The sequence below is a fragment of the Haliotis cracherodii genome, unplaced genomic scaffold (genome assembly GCF_022045235.1).
Source record: "Haliotis cracherodii isolate W230 unplaced genomic scaffold, xgHalCrac1.p SCAF_14, whole genome shotgun sequence".
Lineage (NCBI taxonomy): Eukaryota > Metazoa > Mollusca > Gastropoda > Lepetellida > Haliotidae > Haliotis > Haliotis cracherodii.
Window position 1 is genome coordinate 34289512 of NW_027266269.1, and position 13669 is coordinate 34303180.

The 13669-nt window shown below is 42.1% G+C and overlaps 1 protein-coding gene across 1 annotated transcript in view; it reads left to right on the forward strand.

Annotated features, from left to right (window-relative positions):
* Positions 1–13669, forward strand: part of LOC139461206 (uncharacterized) — a 42089-nt gene that overhangs the window by 9177 nt on the left and 19243 nt on the right. Inside the window, exons 2-7 of the mRNA XM_071242805.1 lie at positions 2003–2028; positions 5161–6309; positions 7839–7882; positions 9293–9412; positions 10606–11326; positions 12791–12963. Coding sequence (XP_071098906.1) covers positions 6287–6309; positions 7839–7882; positions 9293–9412; positions 10606–11326; positions 12791–12963 — 1081 coding nt within the window. The 5' untranslated portion in view covers positions 2003–2028; positions 5161–6286. The remainder of the gene's footprint in view (positions 1–2002; positions 2029–5160; positions 6310–7838; positions 7883–9292; positions 9413–10605; positions 11327–12790; positions 12964–13669) is intronic.

Consider the following 13669-nt stretch of genomic DNA (forward strand, 5'->3'; position numbering starts at 1 on the left):
TGATTGTGTAGTCTTATATATTTTGCCTATATATTTTTCTATATAGGTTGTCTAACGTTCATGGTGTACAACGTGTAGATCGTACAAGATGAATTTGATCCAGCTAGACGTACATTTATTATTCCTACATTACCCGGCGTATATCGTAGTGACACAACCCGTCTCTATTGTGGTATGATGTACTTTCAACACACACCCTGTATTCATCAAACCAGGTCGCACGCTCTAGCGAGCGCGGGTTATTTGAAACGACTACGTGAGTTGTACACTATTTGTAATTGCTACTAACGCCTGAAATAAACGAAACTATTATTACCAATAAACAATTTGAAACGATGAGGTCACGTGAGTTGTCAAGCGCGCTCAATTCAAACTGGGCTGCTTGTCTGTTCAGGGTAGCACGCCATACACATAGCTCTATTCATAACCCTTTACTTTTGTTTACTTACGAATTCTTTTCTGCCTTATAAACACACACGCCTTTCATCCCCCGCCCTTTCCCGACGCGGTGTTGATGCATGAGTCATCCTATCCGATCACGTGACTTGGATCAACCAATCACATTCGCATCCGTCTGGATCGTCTAGATCAACCGGATCAACCAAAAGGGGTTCCTGCGGACTGAGACTATACTACTTCCGTGATGTAGCCTTGGAAGATGGCGTTCACAGTTTTGGTCCCTGGTTGTAGCCCAGCAGGTCACCTATCACCGACGCCACAGATTCTCCGATATCCTGAGCGGAGCCCGTCGACCTCTCTGGTGTTTATCACCCCAGACAAGACGGCTCTCTTGCGTTCCGCATTCGCTCTTAGGTCAGTTTTAGTTTTGGGCTACCCGCCTCATTCTATTTCTGTCTCCTATCCGTGTTTTACTTTTTGCATCCACTCTCGTTTCCTGACGACAGGAATGGTAGCCGATGTTGACACCGGCGCCAACGCCAACGCCGCTGATTCTCCGATTCCCTGAGCGGTGCCCGTCGACCTCATCGGAGTTCCTCGCCTCCAGACAAGAGGGCTCTCCTGCGTTTCGCATTCGCTCTTGGGATTGGTCGTAGATATTGGTCGCTGATTCTTCGATACCCCTGAGCGGGGCCCGTCGAACTCTCTGGTGTTTATCACCTCAGATTTAGAGGGCTCTACTGCATTTCGCTTTCGCTCTTCGGTAAGTTCTAGTTTATGGCTACCCGCCTCATTCTATTTTGGTTACCTATTCGGTTGTTTCGTTTATGCATCGACTCTTGTTTCCTGAAGACAGGATTGGTCGTAGATGTTCCGGTCATCACTTGTATGTCTTGCGGATTCATCGGACCTTGACGTGGGTTTATTATGGTTAACATCTGCAGGTATGCCAACCGGCCATGCCGTCTGATAAAGATGCAATACGGAGTAATGCAGGATAAGTTAAAAAAAATAGTAAAATCTAAATATTTTTTACATTTGTATACTTATCCTGCTTTACGCAGTCTAAGTACCCTCCCTTCGCTACGCTGCCTCCCCACGAAGTTTCCGATGTTATGTTTAAAGCAGTTATGTGTTTTGATGTGACGTCATGACTTCCTGGTCACGTGCCGATGTGAGAGGGCGCTACTTCCTGTACTGGTTGGGACAACTTTCTTCAGCAGCTGGATCTCACACAGTTCGTCTCTCTGTCAAAAGACAGCAGTAAATGCAATACGGAGTAATGCAGGATAAGTATACAAATGTAAAAAATATTTAGATTTTACTAATATTTGCGTCAGCTTTTCTTGTTAATATTTGATCAGAGTGGCCAGTGATGTCCAGGGTCAGAATCATCTGAAAATGGTTTACAATTTTCATTTTTTTTAATTATAAACCATATAATGTTGTGGCACTATGCTTTTTATGCCGATAATAACAGCAATTACACTGTACTCAAAAGATCTCCACATGTTATCATACTTAACAAATTAATGCTTCTAATAATTACAGATTGCCAAATGGATGGTCACCCTGATTACAGTGACCTGTTATATATTTTCAGATGGCGTCTTGAGGCAATGGAAAAAGGTAATAATAACTTATGTTTAATTGTTTGTTTGTTTGTTTGTTGTTTAACGCCGCACACACAAAATGCCAGCTATATGACATCAATCTGTAAATAATCGAGACTGGACCACACAATCCAGTGATTGACATCATGAGAATCGATCCACGCAATTGGGATACAATGACATGCATCAACCAAGCCAGCGAGCCTGACCACCATGACAAGCATCAAACCAGAGTTAGATACTAACATTACATCGTTAGCGCAAATTGCAAAGACAGTAAACTACATTTATAACGAACTACATTGGACCACTAATTTTAGTTCGTAATAATCGTATACTGAACAACAAAAGTTCCTGTGACATTGAATAAGATTTAATGCAAAGTTATGTTTTTTACCAACTCTGAAACAATTTCAGTTCGCAACAGATACAAGACTCCTGTAAGTGTTCAAATGGTTTAATTTGCCATACTGACTTCAGAAATGCGTGATTTCATAAAAACCATGAACTATCCAAAATGTCAATTTACAAATCAATAGTGTGTGTGTCCACCTCTGGTTGCGATGCAAGCAACACATCTTCGTCTCATGGAATGGACCAGGCGTCGCACAAAGACCTGTGGGATATCTGTCCATATCTGCTGGAGCATGTTTCGAAGTTCATGGAGTGTCTGTGGAACAAGTGGTTGACGTCCAAGGCACCGATCCATCTCATCCCACATGTGCTCGATTGGTGAGAGATCAGGGGAGCGAGCCGGCCAGGGGATGACATTCACGTTGTTTTGTTGAAGAGAATCCTGAACAAGTCGAGCAATATGAGGCCGGGCGTTGTCATGTTGAAAGGTAATGCCTGGGCCATGACGACGCAAAAATGGTAGAACAACAGGACCGATGATCTCGTCGCGGTAGCGCTGTTCATTGAGATTTCCCTCTACCACAATCAAACGGGTCGTCTGTCTTGCTGTTATCCACTCCATACCATAAGGCTGCCGCCCCCGAACCGATCATCTTCCATGACACAATGATTGACGTAACGTTCACCTTGACGTCGGTACACTCGATTCCGTCCATCGCTGTGGTTGAGGTGAAAACGAGACTCGTCAGTGAATAGAACTTGTCCCCACTGCATGGCCGTCCAGCGTAGACGCTGTCTGCACCACTGTAGACGTGCTTGACGATGGTTTCCTGTCAAAATGGGACGTCTGGCGGGTCCTCTGGCGACAATCCCTGCACATCTGAGGCGACGACGTACGGTTTGTGGAGATATTCATCGAAGGCCAGGGATGCTTCTTGCAGTCACTGTTGCTGGCTGGAATCGATTTCACAGGTGTGTTGTTCGAATCCAGTTGTCTTGTCGATTATTGGTTATGCGTGGCCTGCCACTCCGAAGATGGTCTCTGACTGCATTCGTCTGTTGCCAACGTTGCCATAAACACCAAATGGTGTTTCTGTGGACGTTAAGTTGTCTTGCAACATCACGTTGACTCGATCCTGCTTCAAGCATATCAATGGCTTGCAGACGCTCATTTTTGGATAGGTGTGGCAGTTCGTAAAGTTGAATAATTGCGTAATTTTGTTGTTTTTCTGAGTGATTGTTGTCAGCACGATGCTAAACAGTGCATATGGAATCCTGTTAACGCACATGTTTTTATACCCATTCTTGGGTAGTGAAATGCACGGGGCTTGCATAAAAGTCAACTTTTGCATGGAATGCATGCTTTTCTGTAGCAGTTGCATTTTTGTGACTTGATTCCATACATGTACTATGATATTGAAAACCAAACTTTACTTGTTTGAAAAATACACTAAAATATTGGTGTCACAGCAACTGTTGTTGTTGAGTATAGTTCGTTTTATCAGCATATATACAACATATATACAGCAGTTGGCCGGGACCCAAAGATAAGTTCGGTATACCGGTCAGATCGTTATAAGCGTGTTTGTTATATTCATAGTTTACTGAAGACGGTACTTTTTCCGAAACAAGCCCAAATTTGATGTCAAAAGAAAACTACATGGGTAATACACTACTGATACTTACATGGTTGGTTAATATAGACTTACTGATATCACCTCTATGCATGTTGAATATTGGTGTGAGTGAGTTGCGTTTAAGACCTATTTTAAAATTTTTGGTGTGAGAGGAAAGCCAGAAGTGATGCAGTTCTCATACGTTTATCGCTCAGGTGAAACCCATGAGCACAATCATAGGTTTCAGGCGTGCCCAAGGGACGCAACTCTGCACAGCGAATTGCGGCACCTTAGGCGACTGGCTGTTGAAGGGTATAATGTAATGGAAAACTGAAATTGCAAGTTTATGCTATCGGTTGAGTATTACTTTGTTGTTTATTGTCAAAGTATTTCTCAAAGCATAAAACATGTCCAAGTAAAAGTGAAGAATATTCTATGTACTGCACATCACTGAAACGTTTAGCTGATCGCGACCATTTGTTAAACCAAGAGTATGCACTTCTACCTTTCTTCTTCGTTTTTTATTGCCACGTTAAAAAATAAATATATCTCTAAGATCTTTTATCCCATCAAGTACCAGTCTCTTAAATGATTGTTATTTTAATGCGTTCTGTCCTGTTTTAGTTCTCGTTGGTTTTTTTAAGATCGGGGTCAGCAGCCCATGCTTGGCGTAAAAGGCGACTATGCTTGGTGTAAGAGGCAACTAACGGGATTGGGTGTTCAGACTGGCTGACTTGGTCGATGCATGTATTCGCGTATCCCAGTTGCGTGGATCGATGCTAATTTACTGAATTGTCTGGTCCAGACTTGATTATTCACAGATCGCCGTCAAATCGCTGGAATATTGCAAAGTGCGGCGTTAAACAACAAACAACACCAAATCTTTGTTTTTTACGTCATTTTATGTATTCAATCTGCAAGCACTTTCATATGTACAAAGAATTCTCTTGCGGGTGAGTGAGTTGAGTGAGTGCGGTTTTACGCTGATTTTAGCAATGTTCCAGCAATATCACAGTCATGGATACCAGAAACGTGATTCACACCTATGTTGGGAATCGAACCTGGATCTTCGGTGTGACGAGCGTACGCTTTAACCACTTGGCTCCCCATCGTTCCTTATCTTGCGGGTAAAAAAGAATTGTCATTGTCACATTTTCAGCAATACCATTTACTTTCAGAATGTGCCACCTGCGTGAAATTATCCCAGAATTCGGATACTATTCTATCCTCTGAAGATCAGTTTCTGTTTCTACACGTGGATGCATCGCTCATCAACCACCACAGGCCTCCAGTATCTGAGCAGAAGAAGAAAGACTGGAGATTCAACCGTGACCATTTCCTTGGGGAATTGAAAAAGTACACCTCAGCCCTGAGAAATTCAGGGGGCGGTGCCGTATTTGTACATATTCATGATCTGGATGTTGCAGACAGCTATCTGGACCATTTTCATGAATTAGTTGATTCAAAGCTCAATGATCTTATTGAAGACGGAAGCCTCTTTGTCCAAGTGTACAAAAAGAATTGGTTGACCTGCGTTGAAGAAAACATTAATGAAGAGGATTGCTATGTGGGAAGAAATACAGGTGGTGGTATAGATCAGAATCAATATCGGGGTGTAGTTAGTGTGACAGTGATACCATCTCTCACAGTTGTTACCGTGGATTTTAAGACGAAACTCCCCCTGGACAACAGTATCATCGATCCGTGCAATTCTGACATTGTACAATTTCTTTCACGTAAGATACCATTCCAAGACACTACTAGCAAAATACGAGGTCTGAAGGAGCTGAGAGAGAGCCGCAGCATTGAAGTTAAGGGTTTCAAATTCAAAGACTGTGATCAACATATAGAGAGGGAGCTGCTTAATAACCCTTCAAAGCTGGCAGATTACATCTGGAACCGAGCAAAGATTGGACATTACATGAGCGCCTTCACGAAGATCGATGGTGGCGGATCGTTTTATCTCGGAATCCTAGAACGAGAAAAAATATATGAAGCATACAGATCAAAAGTTTACTCAACCACAGGAATAGCTGTTCCACTTGAGAAACATTCCAGGCTTAAAGATTTCATCAAGGAGAAGATCGGTGCTGAAACACTGGTTCTTCCATTTGACGTTGAAGCTCAACCAACACCCTTATCTCCAGACACTGTGAAGATAGAGTTTCATCAAGTGCGTGACAAACTATTTGTTCTTGAAGTTGCCGTTCCAGCAGTCAACGGGCTGATGTTTTACCACAGAGCCGGACCTGAAGCCTATGACATGTACAAAACCGATTCCCCAAGACGACTAGAGCTTCTGGAATGGCAACGACGACTTCTGAGATGTAATATAATATTTGGCTTAGTATAGCTTAATTGCCATTAATTGAAATGAATTTAATAATCTATTAGACCCATGAAGATCCGGGGTAGAAAAGGTCTTCAGCAACCCATGCTTGGCGTATGAGGCGACTAACGGAATCGGGTGGTCAGGCTCGCTGACTTGGTTGATGCATGTCATTGGATCCCAATAGTGTGGATTGAAGCTCATGATATCAATCACTGAATTGTCTGATTATTTACAACAAACAAACATTGCTGTCTGGAGATAAAAATTGAGTCTGGGACAAGCAAACCAGTTGCTAAGAGATGGGCAAGGATCTACACCCTTAGAGTTCCATGACAAGCAATCATCCCTGCCTCTAAAAGCGATCTTAGCACCATGGGCTCTCAAAAGTTTTTGCCAAGTGGGATTACGTCGGTACAGCTAAAATCGCTTTGTGAATGAGATCCATGACCCACATTGTGACTACCGGTTTAATTTTAGTCAGTGATATTATACATTGTAGCAGGAAGACGAGGGGTACATGGGGTTTTATGCGTACCGGGTGAGGTTTTCTACCACTCCGGCTACCACAGGGGACACATAAAACCCCATGTACCCCTCGTGATCCTACGGAACGTAGCAGGGCAACAGTGAAATATTTTTTGTCTTAAGTATCTCCTATGTAGGACATCCTATCTTCTTAATTCTAAGCCATACTAAGTCCTACGTAGGACTTATTATCTCCTACGTAGGACTTAGTATCTCCTACGTAGGACTTACTATCTCCTACGTAGGACTTACTATCTCCTACGTAGGATTTAGTATGGCTTAGAATTAAGAAGATAGGATGTCCTACGTAGGAGATAGTAAGTCCTACGTAGGAGATACTAAGTCCTACGTAGGAGATACTAAGTCCTACATAGGGGATAGTAAGTCCTACGTAGAGGATAGTAAGTCCTACGTAGGAGATAGTAAGTCCTATGTAGCAGATACTAAGTTCTAAGGAGATAATAAGTCCTACGTAGGAGATAATAAGTCCTACGTAGGAGATAATAAGTCCTACGTAGGAGATACTTACACACATAAAAATTCACCGTGGCCCTACTACTCTTCCGTATGATCCTGGTATAACAAATTTGTGTTACCGATATATTTTAATATGACATCAAAGAATTAGAACAAATTCAAAATTGATAGAAAACAGCTGTTCGATTGAGCTGAGGTTAACTTGTGCAATGTCACGAGACTTTCACCGACTCTGAAAAAGTGTGCAGCTTTTTGCTTTTGGGTTGAAGGGACTTATTCTCCCACTGAAATGTTTATTTCCTTCCACGGCGGGATACATAGTATTTTATCAAGATCATGTGGACCAATCAGATCTCATCATTCTGACATGGAAGTATTATAAAGGTTAACGTTTTTTAATCATCTAGAACCTTTGGTATTAATTTTGACCTGTGTGTTATTTACTTATCAAAAGATGTGGCGTTTTTTTTAATATATGAAAAATGTTGACTTATTGTAATGTTTTATTACAACTTTTTTCAGAGTCTCAAGTGCCATGTCAAATTGCAAACAAACCAAATTAACTGGTAAGTGTTATTTTTCACCATTTCGTGACCCATCAGTGACTTGTAAAATGATGTCCGATGCAATTCCCTAGTTTGACTTGTACCATGTGTTCCCTTGTTCGCTCAGATAATAAGTTTAGCAACCCATTCTTGCCGTAAAAGGCGACTATGTTTGTCGTAAGGCCAGTTTCACACGGTGCCGATTATTGCTCCCATTTGAGATCAGACAGCGCTACCACACGAAAAGTGAAAAAGTCGGATTACTATCCTCAATGATCTGGAATGTTCTTTCATTGTCTGAACGCAGTCGTATACGTTCGTAACAGAGTCCTACAGATCGGGAGAGATCCAGAGAGGTCGGCCAAGCACTCCCGACAGTATGGTGCGTCCCGTAACATTCGGGAAACTCAGCCAATTTTGTCTAGTCAGCCTACAATCGTGACGATGTCGTGCCAGACTCTGCTGTATCGGATCAAAATCGTAATGATGTTTTCCTGTGTTGTCTGGACGGTGTCCTGTGGATCGGGATGCTATCCTGTGGATTGGTAAGCTGTCGCGATGAACGGGCATGAATTGTTCATTGCCGTTTCTTGTCGATTGAGTCCAGATTGCATCCAGGTCTAGCCGAATGCGAACCGTCTTTGTCAGTTCTCTGTCGGATCTCTGTCGGATCGCAATCGGGAGAATCGGGACGCTGTCGGGACAGATTCTGTCGTTTTTTATCATGCGGAAGATACAAATCTGATCAGATTCGGATTGAGAACGGGAGAATGGGGACGAGCTCGACTGGAAACGGCTGAATCGGGACTCTTCCTGAACACTATCTGATTGTTTGTGAATCACAGGAATCTTGATCAGACTTTTGACAAATTTTAATCGGGAATGGTCCTATCAAGGACGGCAGTAAAAATCCTGAATATGTGACTGAGTCCATATTATAGAGGTGACTATCTGGATTGGGTGGTCAGGCTCGCTGACTTTGTTTGATGCATGTCATCGTGTCCCAATTGCTCATGATGTCAATCACTGGATTGTCTGGTCCGGACTCGATTATTTACAGACCGCCGTCATATAGCTGTAATATTGCTGAGCTCGGCCTTAAACAACAAATAAACACACAAACAAGCATCATATAAAAAGGTGATTTTCCTTAACACAGGTAAACAATTGATTGCCTTTGCATGTGTTTGTGACTGCTGCCACCTGTGGGAATTATACGCTCACCTCAATATTTGATAGTGATTCATAAATACATGCTCATAATACGGTCCGAATCTTGCAGTGGATTCTGCTTTTAGAAGAAACATATTTTAATTATGGAAAAGGTTTTATTTTATTTATGTTAACATGAACGTAAAATTAAAACAATTTTATCATTGCGTCTCTGTCCGTACTTTGCTGTCAAGGCTGATATTGTGATTTTTTTTTCAGAAAAAGTTTCAAAAAATCGGATACAGGAAGTAAATGTGAAGTCATTTGATCATAACCCCCCTCATTTTTGGCAAGTCGCCAACAGCTTTGACAATATACAACATCATGTGTTCCAAGAAGGTATTAATAACTTTGATCTATCCGTCTGCAATTGAATAGTTTTTGGTCATTTCTATTTACAATCTCTCCAATGTTGTCGCATCTAAGGACTGTTATATGACCATTAAACAGTTTGTCAGTGAAAGACAACTTATGGGATCAGGTGGTCAGAGTGAGTGAGGTAATATTTCAACATCAGTGACCCGTGAAGATCCGGGGTAGAATAGGTCTTCAGCAACCCAAGCTTGACCCGTGAAGATCCGGGGTAGAATAGGTCTTCAGCAACCCATGCTTACCGTAAAAGGCGACTATGCTTGCGTGGGTCGATGCTTATGATGTCAATCACTGGATTGTGTGGTCCAGACTCGATTATTTACAGACCACCGTCATATAGCTGTAATATTGCTGAGTTAGGCGTTAAACAACAAACAAACAAACTATGAAACAGCAGAGATTGATTTATTTATTGATTAATATATGGTCACAGTCTGTTAGATTTTGTCATATATGGGACAATGATCTGATCCTAAACACCATATTGTAGTTAAAGCGAGTGAGTGTGTATGGTTTTACGCCGCTTTTAGCAATAGTCCAATAATATCACTACAGGGGACACCAGAAAATGGGCTTCACACATTGTACCAATGTCGGGTATCGAACCCAGGTCTTCGACAATACGAGTGAACGCTTAAACCACTAGGCTACCCGACTGCCTCGTTGTTGTTAGAGCAATCATCGTGGATTTTGTTTGACATTAAACATGATCTTCTTTAAAATATATAGATTTGTTTATTGATGTATCTTTTAGATGTTATTTAAGGAAATTATTCTTTTCATCTTCCTTTTTCACTTCCACAATCACTTCCACTTTCACTTTCATTCACTTTCACTTCCACATTCACTTCCACTATCACTTCCTCTTTCACTTTCACTTCCACTATCACTTCCTCTTTCACTTTCATTTTCACTTTCACTTCCACTTTCACTTTCACATTCACTTTCACTTCCTCTCTCACTTTCACTTCCACATTCACTTTCACTTCCACATTCACTTTCACTTCCTCTTTCACTTTCACTTTTACTTCCTCTTTCGCTTTCACTTCCACATTCACTTTCACTTCCACTTTCACTTTCACTTTCACTTTCACTTCCTCTTTCACTTTCACTTCCACATTCACTTTCACTTCCACATTCACTTTCACTTCCACTTTCAGGCAGGATGTGTATCTATCCAGTTGTGGCCCCAGGTTTTGATGACAAGGTCCTTATTGCTATCAGGGAGAGATTGCTGGCTATATCGTGCCACACCGGATTTGCCTTCACAGCAAGGTCGATGGCTGTATCAGCAAATATCAACTCCAAGCCCAAGCCGAAGGAGGCCCTTTATGATGTGATTCTATTTCTCACAGGAAAACCAACTACTGTCTTTACAGTCATTGAAGACAGGAGCACAAGGAAGGCAAAATGTGAAGCATTAAAATACACCCAGAGCATCGCTAAAGGATTAGTGAAAGGGATCCGGCAGCTGACGGATGAACAATTTAGTGTTGTCTTTGGTCTCCTGACTAAAACTGATGTGACAGACGATGTCCTTTTCTGTCACGCAATTGATGCCATTAAGGCTAAAACGTCACGGCTCTGTGTGCCAGTAACATTGGCAATGCCTGAACAGAAGTACCTAAAAGTTACCAGAGCTTTCCTGATGTCTGTGGCCATCACCGACTGTGTTTGCAGCGAAGGCGAAGATTCGCTGTGGTTTCTCACTCTGAATCAGTTCTGTGCATTAACTCATAACATTGACGCAGCGGAAGTGGAGTTGAGAACACACCCTTCATGTGGAAGGAAGGTGCTGCTTCTGGAAGTGGCTAAACGCTTACAGAAGTCAGGGCCTACATTGCTGGTCCTACAGTCAGAGGCCTTAGTGAAAGCAGCGAGGTACCACTTCAAACTAAAGACCCGTGAAGATCCGGGGTAGAATAGGTCTTCAGCAACCCATGCTTGCCATAACAGGCGACGTAAAGTCGTAAGAGGCGGTTAACGGGATCGGGTGGTCAGGCTTGCTGCCTGGTTGATGCATGTCATCGTATCGCAATTGCGTAGATCGATGCTCATGATGTCAATCACTGGATTGTCTTATCCAGACTCAATTATTTACAAACCGCTGTTATATGGCTGGAATATTGCTAAGTGCGGCGTTAAACAAGTAACAAACAAACAAAACGCTGACTTGGTTGATGCATGTCACAAATCCTTATTGTGTGGATCGATGCTCATGATGTCAATCACTGGATTGTCTGATCCAGACTCGATTATTTACAAACCGCCATCATATGGCAGGAATATTGCTGAGTGCGGGGTTAAACAAGAAACAAACAAACAAACAAAACGCTGACTTGGTTGATGCATGTCATCAATCCCAATTGTGTGGATCGATGCTCATGATGTCAATCACTGGATTGTCTGATCCAGACTCGATTCTTTTGCAGACCACCGTCCCATAGCTGGAATATTGCTGAGAGAGGCGTTAAACAACAAACCAACAATCAAACTAAACTGCTGGGTAAAAGAAGTATTCACTTGAAAATTGGATTTGACCAAACCATACCAAAACGTTACTTAGCTGAAAACAGCCCCCCCCAAATTGCAAAAAAAAAGTCCAAAACAAAACTATGATGGCCGTATCAAATACATCACCATCAAATGCTAGAAAAATACTTTTTGCCTCTTAAAACAAGATAGAATGTTGAAACTACCGATCTACCTACCTGTGATTTAACATATTTCAGATTTATTCAGATTTAATGTCCAATGAGGGAAGTCTACGGAAACCTTTTAGGGACATTTGGTTTTTTATTTTTTTCTTGAAATTTCATCATACTAAGTTGAAATTTCAACTTAGCATCTTGAAATTTCAACTTAGCATCTTGAAATTTCAAAAAAAAAAGAGAGAAAACAAAGTTTGTCATCAGTTTTCCTTTAAAAGTCCCTTTCTAGGGTAATCAGTGTCAGTTAGAATAGGTAGATTTGCATTATTTTCATATGTGCTATTTTCATGGTTCCATGATTCGTATTTAATAAATGCTTTTCTGGCATTTCCGACAGTACTTTAATGTTGACGCGTGAAGATCCGGGGTAGAATAGGTCTTCAGCAACCTCTGCTTGCCGTAAAAACCGACTGTGCTCGTCGTAAAAGGCGAATAAGGGGATCGGGTGGTCAGGCTCGCTGACTTGGTTGATGCATGTCATCGTATCCCATGCCAATTGCGTGGATCGATGTTCATATGATATCAATCACTGGATTGTCTGGTTGATTATTTACAGATTGCCGTCATAAAGCATATTGCCGAGAGCGGCGTTAAACAACAAACAAACAACAGAAATATGTTTTTTCGTTTTCAGTCGCGTCAACATTTGTTCTTGTATCCTCCATGCTGACAATGTCACCAAAGAAATTATGAAGGAGAAGATACCAGGTATCGTGAACATTGTCACCGACTCGGATGTCATTGGACTCCTACAGAACATGAAGATTGAAGGAAGTGTGTGGTATTTCCAGCATCAGTTGCTACCAGGTAGGTAAAATTAGCATGTACATGTCGATGCCAGCATCTGCTTGGCTGAGACCCCTTCTATTAATTTCAATGCACTCCGCTAAGGTACATTTCATCGATTAGATAAAGCAGTGCTAGACACTGAACGACATGATACAGACTAAAGACTAATGGGATCGGGTGGTCAGGCTCGCTGACTTGGTTGATGCATGTCATCGTATCCCAATTGCGTGGATCGATGCTCATGACGTCAATCACTGGATTGTCTGGTCCAGACACGTTTATTTCAGACCGCCGTCATATAGCTGCGGTGTTTAACAACAAACCAACCAACCAACCAATCCTATGTTCAACTCAAACAACAACTAAACCTATTCTACCCCGGATCGTCACGGGCAGCCCGATTCGATCGCCTCTTACGATCAGGAATGGGGTGCTTGGGACATGATACCTCGGTTATGGTGTAGTGGCTTGCCACCGTTGGACCTTCATATATCAGCTAGATATCCGGGCTAGAATAGGTCTTCAGCAACCCATGCTTGCCGTAAAAGGCGACTGTGCTTGCAGTAAGAGGCGACTAACGGCGTCAGACTTGCTGACTTGGTTGCATGTCATTGTATCCCAATTGCGTGGATGGATGCTCATGTCAATCTCTGGATTGTCTAGTCCAGACTCTGTTATATACAGACCACCATACAGCTGGAATATTGCTGAGTGTGGTGTTAAA